The 27,423-nt window shown below is 43.3% G+C and overlaps 1 protein-coding gene across 4 annotated transcripts in view; it reads right to left on the reverse strand.

Moving 5' to 3' along the window:
• Positions 1-2,185: 2,185 nt before the first annotated feature.
• The window catches only part of CUNHXorf38 (chromosome unknown CXorf38 homolog), a 34,718-nt gene continuing 9,480 nt past the window's right edge, over positions 2,186-27,423 (reverse strand). The window contains exons 3-8 of one of the 4 annotated variants that reach the window (XR_013274430.1): positions 26,897-27,019; positions 24,612-24,755; positions 13,165-13,371; positions 12,935-13,061; positions 10,653-10,692; positions 2,186-2,416 (exon numbers count right to left, since the gene is read on the reverse strand). Coding sequence is in view for 2 of the 4 variants with exons in the window: in XM_077480876.1 (XP_077337002.1) it covers positions 12,957-13,061; positions 13,165-13,371; positions 24,612-24,755; positions 26,897-27,019 (579 nt within the window). In the remaining 2 variants the exon portion in view is untranslated. Of the gene's footprint in view, positions 2,417-10,652; positions 10,859-10,944; positions 11,668-12,934; positions 13,062-13,164; positions 13,372-24,611; positions 24,756-26,896; positions 27,020-27,423 lie in introns of those variants that run through there. The other 3 variants (XR_013274429.1, XM_077480876.1, XM_077480878.1) reach the window with 3 other exon arrangements.

A 27,423-nucleotide genomic window follows, 5' to 3' on the forward strand; every position in this document is an offset into this window, starting at 1 on the left:
ACACACAGCATATGCATACCACAAATTACACCCCAAAACACATTCTGCTATTCCTCCCGAGTATGGCAATACCACATGTGTGAGACTTTTACACAGTGTGGCCACATACAGAGGCCCAACATGCAGGGAGCGCCATCAGGCGTTCTGGAGCACCCAGGACAATTCTGACATTTCTCTCCTACATGTAAAAATCATCATTTATTTGCTAGAAAATTACAGAGAATCCCAAAAGATTATATATGTTTTTTTAGTAAAGACCCTGGAGAATACAATGGTGGTCGTTGCAAATTTTTATCTCACACGGTATTTGCGCAGCAATTTTTCGAATGCGTTTTTTTGGGGGGAAAAACAGTTTTGTGCTTAAAAAAACAGTAAAGTTAGCCCAATTTTTGCATAAAGTGAAAGATGAAGTTATGCTGAGTAAATAGATATCAAACATGTCACTCTTCAAAATTGCACATGCCCGTGGAATGGCGCCAAACGTCGCTACTTAAAAAATCCCCATAGGCGACGCTTTAAAATTTTTTTTACTGGTTACATGTTTTGAGTTGCAGAGGAGGTCTAGGGCTAGAATTATTGCTCTCGCTCTAACGTTCGCAGCGATACCTCACATGTGTGGGTTGAACACAGTTTTCATATGTGGGCGGGGCTTACGCATGCGTTTGCTTCTGCATGCGAGCACATGGGGACAGGGGCGCTTTAAATTATTTTTTTTTTTTTTTTTATTGTTCATTTTACTTTATTTTAGTTTGACATTTTTTTTCCCCCAAAAATTAATTTTTGATCACTTTTATTCCTATTACAAGGAATGTAAACATCCCTTGTAATAGGAATATGGGGTGACAGGTCCTCTTTACAGTGAAATCTGGGGGTCAATATGACCCCACATCTCACCTCTAGGCTGGGAAGCCTGAAAAAAAAAAAAAAAAAAAGATTCTGGCTTTGATCGTACTGGCAAGTTGGTAGAAGCACCGGAGGGCGGTGAGGGGTGGGGGGGCGTCTATGGCTGGGTATTGCAGGGTATCTCCGAGTATGGCAATTTATGGCAGGGTATTGCAGAGTATGGGTGGGTACTGCAGAGTAATGGCAGGGACTTGAGGGGTTAAATTCGGTGAGCAGTGATGTGGTCACTGCAGATGCAGCCCACAGCGCTGCTGACACCGATCTCTTCCCCCTCCGCTGTACCGATCGGTACAGAGAGGGGGAGGGAGGAACCGGCGACATGACGCCGGTTTGTTTACAAGTGATCGCTCCGTCATTTGACGGAGCGATCATGTGGTAAACGCCTGCGACGAGCGTGATCCGTGATGCGGACCCGGCGGTCACGGATAATCTCGTGTGCGTGCCCCAGGGGGCGCGCAAGAGCAGAATTCTGGGAGGCCGTTAATTAACGGCCTCTCGGAGTTAAACAACCGCCCTGAAGCCGTTAATCGGCAATGGGCGGTTGTTAAGTGGTTAATGTATTTTTACTGAACAGGAATATTGTATATACAAACTACCTGTAATTGTGTGAAAACAATACAGTAGAAAACACATAGGGAGTATTACAAATATGCACACACTACCTTGCATTCCTAGCAAGTGTTTGACAATGGCATGTATGCAATAAGGATACACTAGAAAAAGTTACTTGGCTTTGGGGTTTTGGTTTACAAATTGTGTAACAAACAGGACTCGGGCTACTCAACTGATTTTATTGCAGAAAACAAGGGCCTCTTGTTGGGGTCACCCCCTTAAAATCTTGCAGTATACAGTTTTTGTTTTATCCAGCTGTATTTACTCAGTGCACCTTATAACATCTAAGTGAGAGATATACGGTAGCACCGACAAATTCAAATACGGAATCACTGAGTTGGAAAAAAGGATCACACTCCTCCTTAAAATAACTAGTAAACTCAATCAGGTGTAGCTAATCGCCTTCTCGATGGCACACAAAGCCATTTGAATTTCAATTGTGATTAGCTGTGGTCATTTTGATTAGCTCAGCTAGGGGAAAAAAAGCTTTAATGGAGCATTTCAGTCTTTGGTAGTTCAAAGGAAGCAATCAACTATAGGTGGCAAGGCACTCAAAGGATCTAGGGGCAAAAATGGGGGGGGTGGGGATTAGCACGGATTACTCCCAGGGTCTCACCGTGCAATACCAGTGGAATTGAGGACTGTCTTGATACCACAAATAGAACAAGAGTAAAAAATACAATAATTTTTTATTTAGAAAGAAGAAAAATTTTTTTTTTTTTAAATTTAGACATTAAAAACATTGATTACATAGCCAATGCACACTTTGTAATGGCATACAACCACATCGTGCAATCATGTCCAGCCCTCCTATTTTGGAGGAAGCCAGTGATCCAGAAGTTGATGGCAATTCTTTTTCTCAACTAGTTTCGCGACCGTCAGTTGCTTCTTCAGGGCGTATCTGGAGTTAAGTGGATAATAGCTCTTGATTAGAAGTATATAAGAATTGTGTACAGAACCAGATTACAGTTACAATAGGGATTTGCTTCAATCAATATTCACTAAAAGGAGCATTATTTATAATGATAATAGATAAATAGAGCCATGGCTTACAAACGAAATTCTAAAAGGCGTGTACAGCATGGGTGGCTCCCTGTTATCAACAGGGTTTTCCACCCCGGGGGCGGAAAAGGGAGGCTCGTTTAAGGAACAGAGCGGGCTGTGAAAACATAATGAATATACAGAGTGTCCACATCTAAAGTTTTCACCCATATGTATAGCAACTATACTATTAGAGTCGCAATAACTACTGGAGAGGGGAAGGGTAGGGAAAGCGGAAGGGGAAAAAAAAAAAAAAAAAAAAAACAAACACTTGGGGATAACGTTGTGGACAGGCGATGGATACAAAAAGTCAGGAGATGGATACAAAAAAAATTCAAAGGCTTTATCAATGCCTAGATGCACAGTGAAGTCTATTATTAAGAATTTGAAGGTATTTGATACAACACAGACCTTTCCTGGATCAGGACGTTGCTCCAAATTGGATAAAGGAGCCAGGCGGAAACTGGTCAGAGAGGCTACCAGGAGGCCTACAGCAACTATGAAGCAGTTGCGGGAATTTATGACAAAAAGTGGTCATTGTGTGCAAGTGACAACAATATCACAAATTTACTGTGTACGGGAAGGTTGCAAGAAAAAAGGCACTCCTTAAGAAAGGCCATATGCAGTCATGACTGAGATTTGCCAAAATGCACGTTGAAGATTCTGAGGTCACATGTTAATGGGTGTTATGGTCAGGTGAGACTAAACTTGAACGATTTGGCATCAACACCAAACAATATGTCTTGCCGAAATCCAATACAGCTCACCATCCAAATAACACCATTCCTACAGTAAAGCATGGAGGTGGTAAGATCCTGTTACTGGGGTGTTTCTCTGCAGCAGGGGCTGGAGCACTTGTCAGGATAGAAGAAAAAAAAATGGATGGTGCAAAATATCATCAAATCTGCTGCCTTCTGTCAATATGAAGAAGGTTAATCTTCCAACATGACATGGGTCAAAGCACACAGCAAAAATGACCAGACAGAGGTGGAAGGAGAGAGAGAGGTGAATGTCCTTGCATGGCCTAGTCAGAGCCCAGACTTAAACCCCATTGAAAATCTGTGGAATGACTTTAAGACTGCAGTCCACAAGTGGTCACCATCAAATTGAACTGAACTTGAGTCCTGCAAAGAGTGGGCAAATATTGAAAAGTCTAGATGTGCAAAGTTAGTAGAGACTTTTCCCAAACAGACTAAAAGGCTGTAATTAAAGCAAAAGGTGGTTCAACAAAATACTGACACAAGGGGGCGATCCTTTTTCCAACTCAGCGATTCTTTTCTATACCCACTGTATATGTACTATTCTATAGTAGTCTTCACCTGACCAGCTGCTGTTTTCTCGGATGATGTGAACGTGTGTTTAATAGATCTATAAATGGTGCATTTCATTTCTACACACTCTTAGAAAATGTCTACTAAAATATTGTAGGATGTAAATTTCAGAATAATAACTCATTAGATATCTGTTTTTCAGGTGAAATGAACCACCTTTGTTCCAAACAAAGTAAATCTTAAAGCAGGAGTCCGCCGTTTTTTTTTAAAGCCAGCATCTACAAATACTGCAGCTGCTGACTTTTAAAATAAGGACACTTACCCGCCCAGTGCGCCCGCGAAGTCGGCACCCGAAGCCGATCTCTCGATCGTCTCTCGGGTGCTGCCGCCGCCATCTTGGGTACGGGAATCAGGAAGTGGAGCCTTGCAGCTTCATTTCCCGGTTCCCTACTGCGCATGCGCGAGTCGTGCAGCGCAATAAGGATGGTCCCCACTGTCTCTGGGATCCATGTGTTTCCCAGCAGACAGCGGGGGACCTGCGGAAAGGGGCGGAAATATCCGTAGATTCTGTGGATATCTATGCCGGAAGTGGGTGCAGATAACTGTACTGTACAGGTACCTGCACCCCCCCTCCCCCCTGAAAGGTGCCAATTATGGCGCCGGAGGGGGGGAGGGTTCCAATGAGCGGAAGCTCCACTTTAGGGTGGAGCTCCGCTTTAATGACATTTAGTTTGCTACAGTACTGTATATCGTGAACAACTGCCATATTTTTTTAAATAAAATTTGTGGGTTTTTTTTATCATTTGTTGGATCTCATTGTGTGATGTCTACATGGCATTTTTCAGAGCGTTTCCTATGGTGACAACACTGTACCTTGCATAAAACACTCTATAACAGGAAATGCCTGAACAAGGACCTACACGGCAGGATCAACATATTGTTTTAATCTCCTGCCCCAGCCTTCCAGGTGTCCACACCAGGAGGTGGAGGTGGTTTACGAGCACAGAATCTCAGAACCGCATTGACACATATGTGCAGCAGCTGGGCATTTAAGGCCAATGCTCTCCACTGCCACATGTGTTATGCAGGTGGGAAGAGATAAATGAAAGCGGACTTTTGAAATTACATATTTAAACTTACATGAGATTTTTGGGTTTATATGAACTTAAGGCTGCACAGAAACACACTGTGCATAAGGTGTGTGCACTTCTTTGTGGTGTGGAGATGCGCTGCTGTGCACTGCAATGCATTGTTACAATGTAGTGACGTGCTCCCTTTTTTTTCCCCTTCATATGTGAACATATTGGCATGATTCTCCGACAATTCTAGGAATTCAGAGACACAAAGCACAAATCATACCACGCCATCCATCATACATCACATGCATTGCCTATTACACTTCCTCATGGGAAGGCACAGGAACCCTGGTATCTCCTAGCATATTCAGTACCAGAGAGGTCAGCACACTGTTCCTACTAGATCACCCCAAAGATGCACCACCTGATCAGCAGATCTGTTTACCCCACTGCCATCTTCTTGGTTCCTGCCACACCCAACAGCAGACAAATGCTGTCAAGTTAAAGGCAACCCCCTTTGTGGCTATTAAAGTGATAATAAAGTCTCTTTTTTATTTTATTTAAAAATAAGAAATGTGTTCTACGTACCTGCTCTGCGCAGTAGTTTTGCACAGAGCAGCCCAGATCCTCTTTTTCCCCAGGTCCCTCGCCGCATCTACTGGCCCCTCTCTTCTGCCGAGTTCCCCCACAGCAAGCAGCTTGCTATGGGGGCACCTGAGCTGAGCCGCTGCTCAGTGTGTTCATACTGACACAGCCGCGGTTCTGCCCTGCCACCTCTCTATCCTAATTAGCTCATTGACTTTGATTGACAACAGCGAAAGCCAATGGCTCCCCGTTGCTGTCTCAGCCAATAAGTAGGGAGATTCTTGGACAGCCGAGACTCTTGTGCAACATCGCTGAATTGAGATATGCTCAGGTAAGGTTTTATCTCAATGCATAGAGTGCATTAAAGTGGAAGTAAACCCATCCAGTTTGCCCCATATTATTGATTCCAAAATAGTCAACAAGTTGCTCTGTTTAGATCGCTTCCTACCTCATTCCTTTCTGTGCAATCGGTCCTGTGATCATTAATGACATCATTGGCACATGCACACTTATTCTTATTTTTCCGGCAAGCTTTTTGTGCCGGAAAAATTTTATTTACATGCCTAGTCAGCCATGACATCCTTCAAGAGCTTTAACCCCATGTGACACTACGTCACAAGGGTTGATGAGGTGCAACAAAACAGATTGGCAAAACGCGGTTCTCAGAGTAGCCCCATAACAAAAAATGAGGCTCGAATCAATGAGTACTGCGCATGCGCGAGATTACATGTACTTGCACACATATGGAGGGCAGAGACTAAGCAAACAGCTTTGCAAAGCACTACAGATTTTTTTATTTAGTCTCCTTTAAAACCCTTGCTGATAGGCAAGGAAAGGAACAGAAAGGACAGAATACCATGTTCATATCACAAAATATAAAATTTATCATAACCGTTATAAAAGGCGTACAATAAAAAAAAAAAAAAATAGAAAAAAAAAAGTCAGCTTGAGTAAATTGAAAGGAATAACAGAAATACAGAACATATCTATGACACTTCTGAGGTACATTGATATATATATCCAGTAACATAACTAACTAAATAAATACAGGATGAGAAATATAAAGAATTAGAGATCTAGAACCTATGTCAGGTTTTTACTGCTGTTCCCTTTACATTCTCTCCTGGAGGCATCAGTCATCTATGGCAAATCTCTCTCCAGTGGGGACAAAGACAGTTATAAAAATGGCTGATAGTGGTTTTCACACTTCTATAAACTTAAAAATGTTTTTTTTTTGCTCTTAAAGTTTATAAAGTGCTCTTAAAGCACTGATCACCCATTCCCCAGTTCAGATCTATGTATAAAAAGGACAAATATATCAAGCTTTCAAGCTCAGTCTTTTGGAAAGAGTAAATAACCCATACAGAACACAAGATTTTCCACATTGTCTGTTCCCTGTCCAAGTAGTAGGTCAATAGCACCCTTATTATTATTCAGGATTTATATAGCGCCAACAGTTTGCGCAGCGCTTTACAATATGAGGGCAGACAGTTCACTTACAATACAAATCAATACAGGAGGGATAAGAGGGCCCTGCTCGTTAGAGCTTACAATCTAGAAGAGAGGGTCAAGTTGAAACAAAAAGGTAGTAACTGTGGGGGATGAGCTGATGGAGAAAATGAAAATACAGTTAGGTGTGGGTGGGGTAGGCTTCTCTGAAGAGAAGTGTTTTCAGGGATCGTCTAAAAGCTAATAAAGTAGGAGATAGGCGGACAGATTGGGGTATCTGACAGATTATAAAAAGAGGCTCACTGTTAACACAATTGGATTTATAATAAATAAAGCTGGCCATACACTAGTAGGATTCTGTTTGAAACTTTTCATTTCTAAAACATTTGTTCAAACTGACATTGAATTTTCTCATCACTGAAGTCGAAAACAAAAAAAGGAGTAGGATGGATTTTTTTCTCAGAAAATAAAGAAAAAATATATTGCGCTAACCTGAAACAAAAAATAAAAGCAGCTACACACGAATGTGACCAAATTCATATAAACAGAAAAACTACAATGTAGCGCTAAGAAAGTAATACAAATCTGAAGTGTATGAGTACTAAAAGGAAGTCCAAATCTCAAATTAATAAATGAGTCTTTGAAGTTCGTGAAATACAAATGTGAAACTCAGATGTGATGATTCACACTGAGTATGAACCAGAAAGTTAAAGTGTGATGTGTCACACAATGTGTAAACCAAGAAAAAGTCCCGGACCCACTTTACTTCAGTGACATCAAAGTAGATAAAAATGGGTACTCTTACCGGAACAACTGGACCAGTGCGTGAACACTAGGTCATGCAAGCATTTATAGATGGAACTTCGATGAGACCACACCGATCTATACGCCACTGGTAGGACTGTAGATCCTCAGGCCAGCAAAGGAACGGTCCACATCACCACGGGCGCTCTGATCTTCCTCTGACCCACTAGACCAGTGCATGGACACTAGGTCATACAGGCATATATAGATGGAACCTTGATGAGACCACGCCGGTGGGGATCCTCACACCAACAAGGGAATCTGCATCACAATCTGCGTCTCCACGAAAGCTCCAATCCTCCTCTCCAAAAATCACAAGTTGAAAAGAGGGCAATTCCGGCCAATAGTTGGGCGGTATATGGAACAAAACTCGTGATAGGGATCATATGCAAAACAAAAAAAGAAAAACAGCCTCCCATAGTGTAGGCTGAAAAAAATAAAGAAATAGCTGTTTATTGGCACGGAACCAGCATAAACAAAAACAATAAAAAAAATGATATTGCCTCTGTTGATGCCCCTGTTGAAGTCCTATTGGACGAAACGTGTAGGGCGAAGTTATGTTCCCTGTATTGCTTTTTAATATGTGATCACGTTTTAGTTTATATTTTATATCCATTTTTATTGTTTTGTTTATGCTGGTTCCATGCCAATAAACAGCTATTTCTTTATTTTTTCAACCTACACTATGGGAGGCTGTTATTCATTTTTGTTTTGCATATGATCCCTATCACGAGTTTTGTTCCATATACCGCTCAACTATTGGCCGGAATTGCCTTCTTTTCAACTTGTGATTTTTGGAGAGGAGGATTGGAGCTTTTGTGGAGACGCAGATAGTGATGCAGATTCCCTTGTTGGCATAAGGATCCCCACCGGTGTGGTCTCATTAAGGTTCCATCTGTATTTGCCTGTATGACCTAGTGTCCATGCACTGGTCTAGTGGGTCTGAGGAACATCAGAGCGTCCATGGTGATGTGGACCGTTCCCTTGCTGGCCTGAGGATCTACAGTCCTACCAGTGGCGGATAGATCGGTGTGGTCTCATCGAAGTTCCATCTATACATGCTTGCATGACCTAGTGTTCACACACTGGTCCAGTTGTTCCGGTAAGAGTACCCATTTTTATCTACTTTGATGTCACTGAAGTAAAGTGGGTCCGGGACTTTTTCTTGGTTTACACATTGTGTGACACATCACACATTAACTTTCTGGTTCATGCTCAGTGTGACTCCTCACATCTGAGTTTCACATTTGTATTTCACGAACTTCAAAGACTCATTTATTAATTTGAGATTTGGACTTCCTTTCTTTAGTGCTCATACACTTTAGATTTGTATTACTTTCGTAGCGCTACATTGTAGCTTTTCTGGATTTTTTTCTCGCCAACAAATTAATTTTACATTCTACAATCAACTACGAAAAAATATTTTTGGTAAGGTAAGGTGGGATCTAGACACAGCCTATCCAGTTCAGTGTGTGTGTGTGTTTATGTCATTACCGTTTTTCATATCCCTGTACATTGTGTTCACTAAGAAACACATCTAAATGTTTTTGGACTTTATCAACACTTCCGTTCTTTTATTTATTAATAATTCACTTGTTTTATTCTGAGCACTATTTGTTTAGCCTAAACCGTTTGAGAATGTAACAAGAACCCCTGGGTACTCACAATGTTCCTTGGTCACACACACTGCCACTCACAGCTTCCACTTCCAGACTCACAGCACCCTCCTCAGCACCCAAAGTGCCCTCACTACTTGCAGCATCCTCAGCACTCCCTAGGTATTCACAGTGCCCCAATAATGTTCAAAGTCCTCAGTACTCACAGTGGTCTCCGTAATCTTCAGTATTCTCAGTGCTCACAGCGCCCTCCGTAATCCTCAGTACGCCCAGTGCCCTCAGTAATTCAAGTGCTCCCAGTACTCACAGCACTCTCAGTAATCCTCAGTACTCCTAGTACCCTCAGGACTTCTAGTGCTCCCAGTACTCCATGTGCCCTCAGAACTCCCAGTGCCCCCAGTAATCCTTAGTACTCTCAGTGCCCTTAGTACTTCTAGTGCTCCCAGTACTCCCAGTGCCCTCAGTACTTCTAGTGCTCCCAGTACTCCCAGTGCCCTCAGTACTTCTAGTGCCCTCAGTACTTCTAGTGCCCTCAGTACTTCTAGTGCCCTCAGTACTTCTAGTGCCCTCAGTACTTCTAGTGCCCTCAGTACTTCTAGTGCTCCCAGTACTTCTAGTGCTCCCAGTACTCCCAGTGCCCTCAGTACTTCTAGTGCTCCCAGCACTCCCAAGGCCCTCAGTACTTCTAGTGCTCCCAGTACTCCCAAGGCCCTCAGTACTTCTAGTGCTCCCAGTACTGCTAGTACCCTCAGTACTTTTAGTGCACCCAGTACTCACAGTGCCCTCAGTAATCCTCAGTTCTAACAGTGTATGGAGCTTTTGTTTGGGAAAGTCTATTCATTTTAAAAACAAGAACAATGCTAAAAGCAAATTCAATTTTGAAGTACTTTCAAACATTTGTCAAGTCACCAAACGTTCTGGGAATTCGAACATTTGTTCAAAAATACACTAGTATACAGCCAGCTTTATCTGAAAAACAACCTGTGTGACTACCTTGGTGATTTATTGATGTTTTTAATGTTTAGGAGCATCAATATGAATGCGCCTAAAACTTTCTGTGCCGCCCCCAGATGCCTTAAAATTGTTTTAAAGCCTCCCTTTTTTCCCTCATGATCATACCTATATGGGCCAGCTGAACTGAAGACAATCTGTGTTGATTTACAAAAATGGGCAGAATTAATTACAAACAGTTGTGTTTAGTAGAGCAGCCTCTGGGTTGCACTGAGCAACTTCTTTAAACTTCTAGTTTGGGATCACACAATGATAAGAGCATAGAACGTCCTCTGATCCCTCACCTTGGGACTAGAAGTCCATGATTCCAAGTGCACTGTATATCTATAGTCAGTGGACAAATGAACAAAATCAGATCAAAATAAATTTCTCCTCACTGTAAATATTTCCTTGTACATTAATTCCACATTTAACGGTAAAATACATTTATATCGTCAGTAATTTGGCTTGTTCGCAAATGTTTTGGCATCCTCTCTACTCTCTATGCAACCTAAAGAGAGGGCAGAAAAACAAAATAAACGTATTTTAGATATTTTCTGTAAATATTATATACATTTATATAAAAATTTCCATTTAGAATCAGATTTCAGATGTGGTGATTCTAACCTTCAATAGATTATATAACCAAGTGTCTGTTTCACCTGCTTTTAATGAAAGGACAACACTCCAATTTTATTTTATATTTCTTAAGAAAATACATTTGTGGCCACAAATTTATAGCATGCTAGGTGCATGCTTACACAGGAATGAAATGTGTTTAAGTAAACATAATCCCCTAATTCCATGAAATAATGTCTTGCTGGCATTTTCACAAACCCAATCCCGGGTAACAAGATCTCTCTACTGGGATTCATGGCTACCCCAAACCTCCAAACCCAGTGACCCCTCTCCCCTTTAATTTTCCTTATTCACTTCTATAAGGCACTCACTATAGGACTAACTCACCATACTGTATATGGGGCACCCCTGGTAGAAAACACACTTGAAGAAATTCTCTTGTATAAAATACTAATATGTAGTTCTCTGCCTAAGGGGTATGAGGGGGATCAATGTGTATTACATATATTCGTTTGAATAACCTTATCCGAGCCTTGGCAATTTTAGGATGTGGTTTTAATATATTGTTGTAACAATAAAGTTTGTATACCTTTTTGCATTTATCGCTTTGTGGCTGTGTTAAAGGCCCATGGGAAAATGATTTGAAAAGAGCCCATAATGTATCTATGGAGGGCCACCATTGCTACCCTAGAACAGGATGTTTCCTACTGGCAGGATTACCAGGTGAAAAAGGAAAAAATCCTGAAAAAGAAAAAAAATGATTGCAGCCACCACAATGACTGGTAAGCTGTGATATATTACATTTACAGTAGGTTCTTGGGTTTAGACAGACTTTAAAGCTGAACTTTAGGTATGGCAATTTTTAAAGAGGAGCTGCACCTAAAAAAAAAAATATTAAAAGCCAGCAGCTACTAATATTGCAGCTGCTGACTTTTAATAATATCACACTTACCTGTCCCAGGTTCCAACGATGTCGGCGGCAGATGACGAGCGATCGCTCGTCTCGCTGCAGCCACCGCCGCCATCCTCTGTCAGGGAATCGGGAAGTGAAGCATGAGGGCTTCACTGCCCGGTTCCCTACTGCGCATGCGCGAGTCGCGCTGCGCTTCTCTTATGGTCCCCCGCTGTGTCTCTGGGAACTGTGTGTTTCCCAGAACACAACGGGGGGGGGGGGGGCGGAGCGATGCGGGGGTCTGCGGCGGTCTGGCCGGAAGTGGGTACAGTTACCTGGATTATTCAGGTAACTGCACCCCCCTCCCCCCTGAAAGGTGCCGATTGTGGCACCGGAGGGGGGAGGGATAATACTAGCGGAACTTCCCCTTTAGGGTGAAGAACCGCTTTAAATAGTTACATTGGTCTAGCTTGGATTAATGTAAGTATGTACATACCTGTGGATTCTCTGTGGAAGCTGAATACAATTTTTATTTATATTTATATATATATATATATATATATCACAGTAGGCACCACTACTACAGTGATCTCCCCTAGCACTTGGGTCCCATGCCGAGCTACTGCCCTGCTCTTTACTGAACACAGTAACGCAAAATGTTCTCCAATTGGAGGTGGTGGGGACTGACATCCCTTCACTTTGTCCAATCAGATAAAGCTTTACCTGCACTGAGAAAATGCAAAGTGTTCCCTGACTGGTGCCGATGCCAAGCAAACAAACTCCTGCTTTCACAATGCTGGAGGGCAGCCACTCGATATAGGACCTAGAAGCTGGTGGAGATTACTTTAGTAGCAGTGTCTACGACAGAGATTTTAAGCTTCTACAGGGATCCCACGGGTATGACACACACATACATACTTACATTGTTTGTAAACTTAAGCTTTAATATACATTACAGAGATTAACCCCCAAAAATTTTAAGATTCAGGGGTAAGTCTCAAGACAAAGAACCAAGGTAAGCACCTCTGTAATACTAAATATACTGCATAGGTGGTGACACTTGAGCATCTGTGGTATGGCATTTAGTTTAAGTCACAAAACTACACCACATTTTACCTTATATATGAAGCGTGAGATGTTAATTCAGCAACAGTTCAAGTTTTACCAGGTCCTCTTGAAAAACAGGCAAAAGGTCTTTGTTCTCTGTTAAGAAGGTCTTCATTTTGCATACAGTACCTAGGTCCTACAAATTGAACACAATAGGCATTTTTTTTTTTTTTTAATAGACCTCACATTATTCTTTTTAGTTCTGATTTGAATTGTTGGCAAAGTTTATATTCACTCACCTCTTCTGATAAAGCCCCACTTTCTTCTTTCTGAAGATATAATTCCTCTAGCAACTGATTTACAAGTTGTATCTCAAGTTCATTTAGAGATACGCCATCTAGTGAGGAGTTTATTAGGTAGACAAATCCTCCTCCAATTGATTCTGCATTAAATCCATCAACTTCATGTACCGATAAATCATCAACAGACCAATCTGATAACAGGACCTTGAGGTTAAAAAAAAAAAAAAAAAAAAAAGAAAATGTAAGGTCTGCCAAGCAATTAGTATAAGTAGTAGAGTTATATGAGCACCAAAATATTTGGCAAAATCAGTTGTACTGCAATGCACTGTTAAGCATGAGGCACAATAAGGCCCAATCACACTATTTTGTTGCAGTAACATAAGCTATAACTTGCACGTTACCGGAAACATGTGGCAACACACATTACTTGTGCGAAGTGGTGCCATTCACTGCACCTTGCTGTTTTACATGCACAGTGCTGCCAGTTATGTTGTGTTGAGCTCAAAAAAAAAGAAGTGATGTCCCCTGGTGCCACACATCCAAGTAATTCTAAGATGGTAAGAAGGTAAGTGGAGTGGCAACCGCAGCCTGGACTCTGACCAGGCCACACCCTCAACACGTTTCGCTCCCCCCCTGGAGCTTAGTCATGGGGATGGTGTTGTGGTGTGCTGCTAGAAAATGGAATGTGCAATTTATTTATTTGCATTAGGCAGTCTATTAAAATGAATAGATCACCCTAACACAACGCATTAACATATATAATAAGAAGCCTGAAGCAGCACAATAACTGTGCATTTTTGACTGTATGTTTACATGCATTGGAAGTGCGCTTCACCCAAGCTTGAATGTGTTTTACGCTACGTTTGAAGTGCATTTTGCTATGCAGTTTTGGGCTTGGTTTAAAGGAGTGTGGTGCAATGCATTTATAGCGTGTTCCCTGCATTCACAGTGCATAAAAATACATTATGCTCTTCTTTTTTTTTTTTTTTTTACGGTGCTGAACCATATTGCAATTATGTGAACTGTGCCCATAGGATTACCTTGATTTTGGGCCTTCTATGCAGTTGGAGTGCAGTTCAAAATGCATCCAACTGCATTCAGTGTAAAAGGGCCCTTAAAGAGGAGCTCCAGGTTCCTCCAGAAAAATAATTAAAAGTCAGCAGCTACAAATACTGTAGTTGCTGACTTTTAATATAAAAGGACACTGACCTGTCCAGGGATCCTGTGATGTCGGCACCCCAAGCCGATTCTTCAATCGGTTTCAGGTGCAGATGCCGGCATCTGTAATAAAGGAAACAGGAAGTGAAGCCTCGCGGCTTCACAGCCTGTTTCCTACTGCACACGTGTGAGTCGCGCTGCACTTTCTGAATGGTGCCACATTTTCTGGAACCAATGTGTGTCCCAGAAGTGGGAGTGGATACCTGTCAAAACCACAACAAGCGGAACTTCCCCTTTTGGGTGGAGCTTCACTTTATGGTCACATCACAAAACTGTTTCTGCCTTGACTGTTGGCTCATGTCTAGATTGTACATATCAGCATTTGAAGATAAACAGCAACAGAAGAAAGATGACTTGAAAGCCTGTACTCTTCTACTAAAATCCCCAGCCTTTATTCAAAAATTCATTCATTATTTCAGACAGGTCTGGCTGTCTTTGACCCAACAATTTCTGGGTCACTAATCCAGGGCAGCAGCCACTGCAGGGTTGCAGTTTGTAACTGCAGAATGGCAGTGGATGCCCAGGTGCTTGATTGCTCGGTTTTGCAGCACAAGATGCAGCAGTAAAGCTCTACAAGCTGGTGAGGGAAATACGGTGAAGATCACTGGTGCAGAAAATGCCCAGGAAAAATGAAGCGGGGCTCATTGTGCAGCCAATTGAATGCATTGGGTTACATGCTGTGGTGTGACAGAGTGCATGTAGGGCGTATGCCACAGAATGATCTATCTGTATGTGGGGTGAATGATGCAGATTGACCAATTCATTTTATTAAAATTATGCAATGTGCTAAATGTGGTACAGCACATGCTGAGAATTGTTGAGTGTTGTGGGGTACATGCTAACTTAAAATAGGTGCATTGTGGGGCTGCAAAGTGTAATGGGGTGTGTGGTGTGGAGTACTGTATATATACACACAATGTATGGTATGGAGTATACTGTATATATGAGACAAAATGTGAATAAATGCCTGCGCTCCCTTTGTGTATATGTGACTCAAGTCTCATCAATAATACAGTGCAAAATTGTTAAACCATAAATAAAAAATAAAAGTGCGAAGGATTATTGCAAACACCTTAATGTGCTCCCATACCCTGTATGCAAATAAATAAAAAGATGTTGCGCAACCTCTTGTTAAAATTTTAACAAAGAAAAGTAATTAGTACATATAATAAATGATACTGTAATGGTGTCCCGTGAAACAGTCTTATTAGCTATCAAAAGTCTGTGTTCAACAATGTGCAAAATTGCTACAATAAAGTGGCAGTAAATTCTTCCATGGAACCGTAAATCAACTCTGCTAACAGTCCCACACCTTCTGGTGTAATTAAAGTGCTTATCAATCACTCCGCATCACTCCCTGTCACCTTGTCTCGGCAAGGAGAGTTTCAGAATTGGCGGCTCTGTCCTGCGGTTCTGTCCTACAAAGAACCTGTGTGATCCTTCCACAAAAAGCCATTCTCTAACCTGCTCCAAGTCTGAGGTCTAAGGCCGCGTACACACGCGCGGACTGTTTGCCCAACCTTGTTCGTCAAACAGTTTCGGCAAACAGTCCGCTCAAAATTTGCATGAGCGGACTTGCCCACACACGAGCGGACTGTTTCAGCAAACTGTTTGCCAAACAGTTCGCTCAACTTTTGAAATGAACGGACTCGCCCACGTAAGGAGGAGGCAAATCCGCCCATTTCGAGCGCGTGTACAGGTAGGCGGGGCCCGCGAAGGAGACGTCGCGGGCTCCGCCGCCTGGAATGGGCTTAAAGGGGAACCCCAACGCCGAAAAAAAATCGGCGTGGGGGTTCCCCCAAAGTCCACACCAGACCCTTGTCCGAGCACGCTACCCGGCCGGCCAGGAAAGGGGGGCGAGCGAGCGCGCCCCCCCTCCTGAGCCGTACCAGGCCGCGTGCCCTCAACATGGGGGGGTGCCTTGGGGAAGGGGGGGCCGCGCGGCCCCCCCACCCCAAAGCACCTTGTCCCCATGTTGATGAGGACAAGAGCCTCTTCCCGACAACCCTGGCCGTTGGTTGTCGGGGTCTGCGGGCGGGGGGCTTATCGGAATCCGGGAGCCCCCTTTAAGAAGGGGGCCCCCGGATACCGGCCCCCCACCCTATGTGAATGAGTATGGGGTACAATGTACCCCTACCCATTCACCTGTGAAATAAAGTACAAAAAAAAACACAACACAGGGAAAAAATATTTTATTGCACAGCTCCGGGGGGGTCTTCCGTCTTCGGGGGTCTTCTCGCCGGACTCCTCCGCTATCTGTGTGTAGCTCTTTTACTAGCGGAGGAGTCCGGCTTTCTTCCTCCCCGCCGCCGGCCTCTTCTCCCGACTTCGGGGGTCTTGTCCCCCTCTTCGGTTCTTCTGCCGGGCCACCGCGCCTTCTTGTAGCTCTTTTACAGGCGGTGGCCCGGTCTTCTGTCGCCGCTGTCGTCGCCGCCGCCGCCGCCGCCGCCTTCCGTTCTTGTTCTTCTTCTTGTTCTTCCTCTTCTTCTCCTGGAGATGTTGACTCGACGAGCTCTCCGGCCGGAATGCCAGGGCCGCGCTGTGCGGTCACTTATATAGTGACAATGGGGCGGTGTCACATGGTATATGTCACATGGGTGGCACCCCCCCATGTTGAGGGCACGCGGCCTGGTACGGCTCAGGAGGGGGGGCGCGCTCGCTCGCCCCCCTTTCCTGGCCGGCCGGGTAGCGTGCTCGGACAAGGGTCTGGTGTGGACTTTGGGGGAACCCCCACGCCGATTTTTTTCGGCGTTGGGGTTCCCCTTTAAGCCCATTCCAGGCGGCGGAGCCCGCGACGTCTCCTTCGCGGGCCCCGCCTACCTGTACACGCGCTCGAAATGGGCGGACTTTCCGAGCGGGAACAGTCCGCTCATTTCGAAAGTACAGCGGACAGGCCCACACACGGGCGGACTGTTCGCTCAAACACAGTTTCAGCGGACAGTTTTTCGGAATTTCCGAAAGACTTTGTCCGTCCAACTGTCCGCTGAAACTGTCCACTGAAAGCCCACACACGAGCGGACTGTCCGCCCAAACACTGTTCAGCGGACAAGGTTGGGCGAACAGTCCGCCCGTGTGTACGCGGCCTAAGGTTGCATCTAGGTTTCCATGAGAATTGGGAGGCAATCCTCACAAGTTTTGACCAAATACCTTTATCTGCACGAACAGAGGATTTCAGCTCACTGGATCTGGTGAGCCTGCTGGCCATGTATCTGAAGAGATCTGCTCCTATTAGGAAAGTGGATAATCTTTTTATCCTCCCAGTGGGAGCCAAAAGGTGTGAGGCGGCAACATCAAGAATTACCTCTTCCTGGGTATCAAGGGTCATCAACCTAGCCTACAAGAACCAAGGTCTGGCTCCTCCAACATGAGGGATGGCAGCCACCTGGGCAGCATACGCTAAAGTTCTGCTAAAAGACATTTGTAGGACTGCCAGATGGAGTTCCTGCACAACTTTTGCGCACCACTATAGCCTAGATATTCAGGCCACAGCATCCGCAAAGTTCGGGACAGCAGTGGTCTCAGCAACCTTACAAGAGAAATAACATTAGTTTTTCCTTATTATGCAGCATATCTTGGCTAAGTGTCCTTTTGTTCCTATTTTCTTTATCGTACATCATGGGACACAGAGTCTCAGTAATCACTGATGGGATATCCCAGAGCAATGCTATCTGAGGGGATGGGAACAACAACAAGTAGGGTGTAATCAAACCTGAGGACCTTGTACCGCTGCCTGCAGTGCACTGCACCCAAAGGCGATATCCTCATGCCTTTCCACATCCACCTGATAAAATCTGGTGAATGTATGGACTGAAGACCAGGTTGCGGCCTTGCAATGCACTGCCCACGAAGCACCAATAGCCCCCTTGTGGAGTGCGCCTTGATTTGAAAAGGCGTAACTTTCTGCTTCAAACCATAACCTTGAACAATAACTTGTCAAATCCATTTAGCAATGGTAGAGTTCGATGCTGCCTGTCCTCTATTAGGACCTTCTGGCAACACAAACAAAACATCAGTTTTGCGAATCTGAGCAGTCGCTTCCAGATAGGCTTTGACTGCCCTCACTACATCCAAAGAATGTAGTGACCTTTCTTCGGTAGAACAGGGGTCTGGAAAAAAAGGAAGGCAGAACAATATCTTGGTTCAGATGAAAACCTGAAACCACCTTCGATAGAAAGCTAGGATGAGGGTGCAATACCACTCTATCCTTGTGCATGATTAAATAAGGTTCTTTACAGGAAAAAGCTGCTATTTCTGATACTCTTCCAGCAGAAGAAATGGCTACCAGAAAAACTAACTTCCTTGTCAACAGGACCAAGGGAATTTGACATATCGGTTCAAAAGGCTGTTTCTGTAAAACTGACAGAACCAAATTAAAGTCCCAGGGGTTTAGGGGCGCTTTAACTGGAGGATTAAGGCACGTTACCCCCTGTATAAAGTTTCGAACCAAAGAATGTGAAGCAAGTGGACGTTGAAACAATACTGACAAGGCCGAGACCTGGCCCTTGATGGTACTCAAGGCCAGCTTAATTTCTAACTCCATTTGCAGAAAGTCAAGGATTCTACCTATGACATATTTTCTGGGATGCCAACCCCTGGATTCACACCAGGAGACATAAGCTTTCCAGACTCTATGATAAATCATTCTGGAAGCTGGCTTCCTTGCATTAAACAAGGTAGAAGTCACAAGGCCTGTAAGCCATGACTCTTCAGAATGTGGGTTTCAATAGCCAAACCATCAAATTTAACATTTGTAAAGCAGGATGGAACACTGGACCCTGGTATAGCCGGTCTGAACATGATGGTAGGGTCCACAGGGAACCTATCACCATTTTTACTATTTCTGCATACCAAGCTCTTATGGGCCACGCTGGGGCCACCAGAAGTACCGACTTTTTTTTCTGCCTGATCCTGTGAAGAAGTCATGGCAGTAGCAGAATAGGAGGGAATGCATAAATCTGTGATAACTGATGCCACGGAGTCACCAACACATCTGTCCCGCATGCAAGAGGATCCCTTGTTCTTGACACCAAGTTGTTGATCTTGTTGTTGAACCTGGATGCAAAGAGATCTACATCTGGAACCCCCCCATCTTTGGCATATGGCCAAGAAGATGTCAGGGTAAAGAAGAGACCATTCCCCTGGGACTAACTGCCAGCGACTTAAGTAGTCCGCCTGCCAGTTTTCTATCCCAGGAATGAAGATTGCCAATATGCAGGGCACATGCTTTTTTGCCCAGTTTAGGATCTGGTTTACTTCTCCCTGAGCTGCACGACTCCTGGTGCCTCCTTGGTGAATGATATAAGCCACTGCTGTGGCATTGCCGAACTGGATCCCGACAGGGCAATCCTGTAACCTGAGTTTCCAGGCCTTTAGGGCTAGATACGCCGCACAGATCTCCAGAATATTGATGGGTAAGGTCCTCTCAGTCTTGGACCATCTCCCTTGGAGAGTCGACTGTTCCAGAACTGCTACCCAACCCGAAAGACTGGCATCTGTTACCACTCTCCAGGTAACTGGTAAAAAGGTTTTCCTTTTTGCAGATTCTCGGTATCAACCACCAACTGAGGCTCTGACGCACTGTAGGAGACAGACGCATCGGAAAATCTAACCCCTGGACTTTCTTGTTCCAGGCAGACAGGATACTGTTTTGCAGCAGTCTCAAATGAAACCGAGCATAGGGAACTGCCTTGAATGAAGCCACCATCTTCCCCAGGAACCTCATACAAAGGGGAATAGAAGGATTCTTCTTTGCCTGACTACTCAAATCAGTTCTTTTATGGCACTGATTTTTGCCTGGGGAAGAAATACTCTCTTCTGGGCTGTATCTATGACCAGACCCAAATACTCTAGTCTTCTTACTGGTTTTAAAGAAGACTTCTCTAAATTGAGGACCCAACCTAGGTGTTCCATTTAGTTGACTGTGGTGACCAAGTTTTGGTCTAAGTGGGCTACCGACCGGTCTTTTAAAAACAGGTCATCTAGGTACACTATAACCGTTATACATTGGGCCCTTAACCTGGTCAGAGGAGGGGCCAAGATCTTTGTAAACACCCGAGTTGCAGCAGCTAGCCCGAAAGGCAGAGCTACGAACTGAAAGTGGCGTTTTTCTACTTCAAAACTTTTGATGAGCAGGGAAAATAGGTACATGCAGGTACACATCCTTAATGTCTATTGACGCCAGAAGTTCTCCTCCTTGTAGGATGGGGACTACCGATCGGATTGATTCCATGCGAAAGGACCGTACATTTAGGAATCGGTTTAGATCTTTGAGATATAGAATGGGTCTAACATCTCCATTTGGCTTTGGTACTGTGAAAAGGTTTGAATAAAACCCCAATACCTGCTCTTGAATGGGAACTACCACGATAAATTTTTGCGATAAAAGTCGCTCCAACGCTAGAAAGAGAGACTTCTTTTTCTCTGGGTCTCTGGGAACATTTGATCTGAGGAAACAAGAGGGGAATTCTCAGAACTCTAGTTTGTATCCTAGAGTTATTGTGGAGACCCCCCATCTGTCCTGAAAATCCTCCTGTCAGACCCTTAAGAACGGTAGCAGTCTTCTCCCCACTCGAGCGAGCGGAGGCACCTCTTCATAAAGAGGCTTTAGACTTCCTCCCACAGGACTTTTTGTGTCCCTGGGGTTGACTCTGAGATTTCATTCTTGAGCCTGATGGAGGAGGCTGTTGCGACTGCCTGGACGCTGATGCTTCTGGCACTGGGGAAAAAAAAGCACATTTAAAAGAGGGATGTTTACTTCTTTTCTTAGCTGGCAAGAGGGTGCTTTTCCCACTAGAGATCTTTTGGATATAATTGTCCAAATCCTCTCCGAACAGCCTTGCCCCACGAAAGGGAAATCCAGCCAGAAGCTTCTTACATGGGGATTCGACTGACCAATTTCCCAACCATAAGATTGTACGCATATACACCAACCCAAGCATAAGACGAGAGGTCTGGAGGATAGAATCTTTGATTGCATCAACTGCAAAACACAAAGCCGCTGGTAAGTTGGCCAACCCCCGGTAAAAAACTTTGAGCACCTGTTTAACATGGTCTCTCAAGTATTGACAGACTCCGATTGCTGCCACTGCAGGTTGAGCCACTGAACCTGCCAAGGAAAAAAACTTTTTTTACCAGGAATTCCAATTTCTTATCAGTTGGATCCCTAAGCATCTGAGCGTTGTCAACAGGACAAGTCAGACTTTTATTTACAGAGTATATTGCGGCATCAATTGCCGGTATACCCCACATCTTTGTAAATTTTTCCTCTATAGGATAGAGTGTTGAAAACTTTTTAGGAGGGAAAAAAATGTTTATCTGGGTGATTCCACTCAGAATAAATAAGCTTTTCCAGTAAACCATGAACAGGAAAGGTATGTGTAGTTTGAGGAGGCTTCAGTGAACCCAAACAAAAGGAGGGTTCTTCATCTGACTCAGATATGGGTAACTTGAATGTGCAGCAGACCAATCCAGCAAGAATATGCACCAGCAACTTCTCATCCTGAGGAGTTGAAGAGGGCCCTTCTCCACTTGATTCCTCAGAAGAGGAGTCATCAGTTTCATCCGAATCCTCTGAGAGGTATTCCTCTCCTTTTTCCCCAGAGTTCCTCTCTTTGAGGGTCCTGGGTGGCAGAGGGGGACCTAGTGCGTTTTCTTCCACTGAGTGAAGATGCGATTAAGGTTGAGGAAAAAACATCCCGAGTAATGTATACGGGGGCTGAAGTGCCAGAAGCAGTTGCAGCCCCTGACCCCGACGGCTCACCCTGGCCAGCCTCCCCAGGTCCTTTGGGGGGGGGGGGGATGTGCTGCAGAGGGGGGTCCTCAGAACCTGAGGGAGATCCCTTAGAGCCCCTATTTTTCAGGGTATTTGTACCTCTTCTGCCCATAATGCCAAGCAGCAAAAGGCAGAGGTACTACCAGAATGCACTGACTGCTGAGCAATGTAGTTACGCAACTGCCGCTGCTACCAAGTCTCAGTCTGGTGCCTAAGTAAATGTTGCCTGTGAATGCCTGTGTCCCCCAAACTCACATGCCATCCATCTGCTCGGTGTCCCTCCATAAGCCGTGTGCATCTGAAAAGAGTGCACTTTATAGCTTGTGTGTAGCTTGCGATGTGGGTGTCTAACCACGCTGACATCGTGTTAACGCTCCGCCAGGGATATGGCTGGAAAAAACAAATACTGGATCCCGGGGTCCAGCTCTCTAAAAAGAGAAGCGTTACAGGTAAAACCCTGTTTCTTCAAACACAAGGCCCGGGTACCATCCAATTCAGCCTGAAAAGGACACCTTGAATGGATCCGGTTGCATGGCTTGCCCCAGTAAGCATATTCCAGTGGAGCTCAACACAGCACATCTTTACTTGTGACCAACAGCTAAGACACTAGTGAAAAAACTACTCCCAATAAGGGGAGGGGTTATATAGGGGGTTGAACATCCTGTCAGTATCCAATCACCTAGTGATACCCTATATAACCCATCAGTGATTACTGAGACTCTGTGTCCCATGATGTACGAGAAAGAAAGAAATTTGCACAATTCCCCCTATCAGCACAGACAGTGCTGTCAAGGGATCCCTCCTGCCGAGCCATTTTCTACTCCTGGCGGGGGGTGTCAACGGGTGGGGGATGCAGCATTGGATGCTGCCACAAAATTATTTTTACGTATACTATACTTCTACGTAATGAAGGTGATAGCGATCCAGTGGATCTGCTCTGACCGGATTGGTATTGAGGCTTGGAGAAAACTTGATTAATTCAGACCTGCCTTTATAAAGGGCACCTATGCGGCTTGTGGTTGTTCCCAAAAATTGAACAAAATATGGTTTAGATTCTTTCATGAAAAAAATAAAATAAAATAATATGGTTTAGATGGGTGGATTCACAAGAGACCCTGGACAACTTTATACGTAGTGGATGGCGTCACATGTCCAGCAGTTGGCCCTTAGGTAGTTGGGGAGAAGATGGTTCTTGATTTTACTAATACTTTGGCATATATATATATATATATATATATATATATATATATATATATATATATATATATATATATATATATATATATATATATATATATATATATATATATATATATATATATATATATATATATATATATATATATATATATATATATATATATGCCAAACTAACGCTACAGAACTCTCAGGTATATTTAAAGTGGAAGTAAACCCATCGATTTAAACAGTTTAAAAAAAATGGCATGCCGGGGATGCTAACTGCACATTGGCCGTGCATCAGTGCTGAAAGCTGAAAATTGGTCTGGATAGGAGGTAGGGATGCAACGGATCGTCACCGATCCGTGATCCGAATGGGTCCGCGGAGCGCTCTGCGGTCTCGGCCTTAGGAAAGGCCACGGCTTCGGCCTAGTTCCGAAGCGGCGGCCATCTTGGTGCACCCGTCGCGTTTACAATGTGATCGCACCGTCAAATGACGGAGCGATCACTTGTAAACAAACCGATGACGCCGGTTCCTCTCTCCCCTCTGTATACAGATCTGTACAGTGGAGGGGAGAGATCGGATGGCAGCAGCGCTGTGGGCTGCATGTGCAGAGCCCACAGCGCTGCTCTGTGACAAGTGCAGGCACAGCCATCCCTCCATACTCTGCCAATACCCTGCCATACCATGCGATACTCTGCCAATACCCAGCCATACTCGGCAATACCCTGCCAATACCCAGCCAATATTACACAGTGGGGGAGATGTATATTGCAGTGGGGGGAGATGTAGATTACAGTGGGGACTATATGGTGGTGGAATTTTCGCAGGTTTTTGCAAATTCAATTATTATTTGCGGATTCGAAAAAATTATCCGATCTGTGACTCTGATCCGAGAAATGATCCGATCTGTGAGTTTTTTTGATCCATTGCACCCCTAATAGGAGGGGGGGTTTAAGTGCCCAGTAAGCAAGTGATTAAACAGCTAGACTTAAGCTGTGTGATGCTGTACTCCTGCATAACTTGATCTTTTGCTAACACATGCTAATGATTTGACTCTGTAATGTGTCTCTATAAGCTCTGTAACACACAGAATGCATCTACTCACTTGTGGCAAAGAATGTACCTGTGTATGGAAAATAATATCTCTTAAAAAATAAATAAATATTTTGTCATTTTTGCCAATTTTCGATAGCTGTCCTGTCCTCGAAGGACACACGGATTAGAGCTCTACATACATTCCTTGCCAAGCCATGAAAATATATAAAGCAATACCTCTTGTATTGGATCATTTACAAAGTTGGGAACATGTCCAAATTCAGAGATTAAATCCTGCATCTTCTGTCCAAAATCATCCAGCCAAGAAGAGGAAACCTTCATATCAGAAGAGTGCATCAAGTCATTTCTACACTTTATAACCTGGAATATAAAAAGAAACCATCAGACATCTTCATGAATAAAATGTGATTCTTATGTTTTAGTCTATAGTTAAGCTGTTTTAACTGATATGAACGTGTCATTTTAGGTCCACCATGTATTACTGGAGTCTACAGCATTTACAATTGTACAGGGGTCCATGGAGGAGGTGGACTCACTAAGATTTTTTTTTTTTTTTTTTTTTTTTTTTTAAATCTTGAAAATGTGTAAAACTTGTTAACGGGTTCGTTTTCACTGGAATAATTCTTTCTATTGATAAAAATATGTATATAAATTCTGGATACCCGTGTCCTGAAATAAGCAATACTAAGTCAGGGTATCGTTGTCAATCGGAGAAGTCTCTCAAGTAGGGTTCCTTCAGAGGTTTCTAGGGGTTCCATGAACAATTTCTGCCACTCTCATAGGTAACCACTGACACCAATGATTGTTTAAGGGATCTGTAAAGGGGGATACTTCCCAAATGCCACAAATGTAAAAGCATTCTTCCCAGTAAGCTGTAGATACTTCATACAGTAATCATTAGTAGGAATTCCTTGATACCAGAAACTTATTTCAAGAGTTCCTTTGTGTTAACAAGGTTGAAGCAAGGCTGAACTGGAGGAATCGATAGTAGGGCTGATGTAATGGTGGTTATAGTAAATTCCTTGGGTAATAGGTATTTTAAAGGGGGAAAACACCCATATTCTCATTGAGCTATATGAATAATGAAAGATGAAACATTTTCTAATGCAACTTAGAACAACATTTTACAATTGACAGAAATAGAAGTAAATCCCATAGTCTTTTATGACAGCTTAAAGCCCCTTAAATCAGATTGTCTGCTGAGTTTTTTCTTCAGATTTACCAAAACCATATAATATGAGGTCAAACCTTAGGAATTTCAATGTGTATGCAATCAGGCAGGCCCTTCTACTACATGGTTTTGGTAAATCTGAAGGAAAAACTCAGCAGACAATCTGATAGTGTGTATGGGGCTTTAAGTGTGATGTGCACTGCACAAAGAGTTTGATATTTACTATAATAGCAAAGGTGTGCCTATTCTGGCAGTGCCGTGCATCACATTCACTGAAACATTCCACACTGTACACTATGCTGTGCGTGACATGTTCTGAGGTTCCAATGCCTTATACCAAAATTCACACGTACCTGCACAAATGGCTGCATCTTAAATTTTGTGCTGAAATGACCAATGGCTGGAACCAACTGCAATCATGAGAAGGAAGTGTCACCAACACACCAGGATCTCCAAAATTGGGTCCAAAAATTTGAATCACATAATAATATCAAAAAAATAAATAGAAGCAACGTTTCGGAGCCATGCTGGACTCCTTTATTATCACATGCCTGATGAAAAGGTCCTGCGTGGCTCCAAAAAGTTGCTTCTATTTATTTATTTTTTATACCATGTGATTCAAATTTTGGACTTAATTTTGGAGAGCCTGGTGTGCTGGTGACACTTCCTTCACATGTTCTGAGGTACCCCATTCTATACCATGTACTGTATATAACATCCCTTTTGTATTACCTTGTCCACTGTACAGCACATGTCACAATGCATTGTCCTAATCTGTACACGACATGTTCTAGATTACCGTATTTTGTATACAGCATATTCTAGGTTGCCCTAAAATATACTGTGCATGACATGGTGTGTATCACCTCACTATATACTGTAATGTACATGATATGTTGTGGGTCAGTTCACTATTTACACTGTAATGAACATCCATTCTGGGTCTCCTCATTCTGTATTTTCTATTGTACATGACATGTTGTGGGTCACGCCACTATTTACGCTGTACTATACACATCATGTTCTGGATTGTCCTGTGCTGTATAAAGTACTATACATGACACATTGTGGGTCACTCCACTATTTATGCTGTACTATATACACACAACATGTTCTGGGTTGTCCTATGCTGTATAAAGTACTGTACATGACGTTATGGGTTGCCCTACTCAGTATTCTGTACATGGCATATTGTGGGTCACCTTACTACGCTGTATTGTACTGTACATGACATTGTTTGGGTTGCCCCACTTTATGCCCCAACTATTCACTAGCATTTATTATAACCTAATATAAAGAAAATTCTCATTGCATTTCATAGAACAGATACCTCTCTAACTTTTGAAACATTTGACACTTGAAAGTGATCACAAAAATTGATTAGATTGAGAAGAGCTGCAGCATCACATTCATGGGGTCCCTTGGACTTTGTGTGCCCACGTGGTAAAAACACCTGCAATAAAATTAAACATATGTAAAACAATGTTTAAAAGTAACATTAGAACAAAGATATGTCCATGGGGGTTATTTACGAAAGGAAAATCCACTTTCCACTGCAAGTGCACTTGGAAGTAAAGTCGCTGTAGATCCGAGGGGGACATACAAGGAAAATAAAAAAAACAGCATTTTAGCTTGCACATGACTGGATGATAAAATCAGCAGAGCTTCCACTCAATTCAGATCTACCTCTTAGATTTAGAGCAACTGCACTTCCAAGTACACTTGCAGTGCAAAGTGGATTTGCCTTTCGTATATAACCCCCTATGTGTTTAAAGGGACTCGCCGTTTAAACAAAGCTATCCCTACAAAGAAAGTAATGAACACTTATCTGTCCTGCTGTCCATACTGCCAAACTCC

This window comes from Lithobates pipiens, unplaced genomic scaffold, assembly GCF_037356315.1.
Source record: "Lithobates pipiens isolate NorthernLeopardFrog02 unplaced genomic scaffold, aLitPip1_a1.2 Scaffold_16, whole genome shotgun sequence".
NCBI classification, from domain to species: Eukaryota; Metazoa; Chordata; class Amphibia; order Anura; family Ranidae; genus Lithobates; species Lithobates pipiens.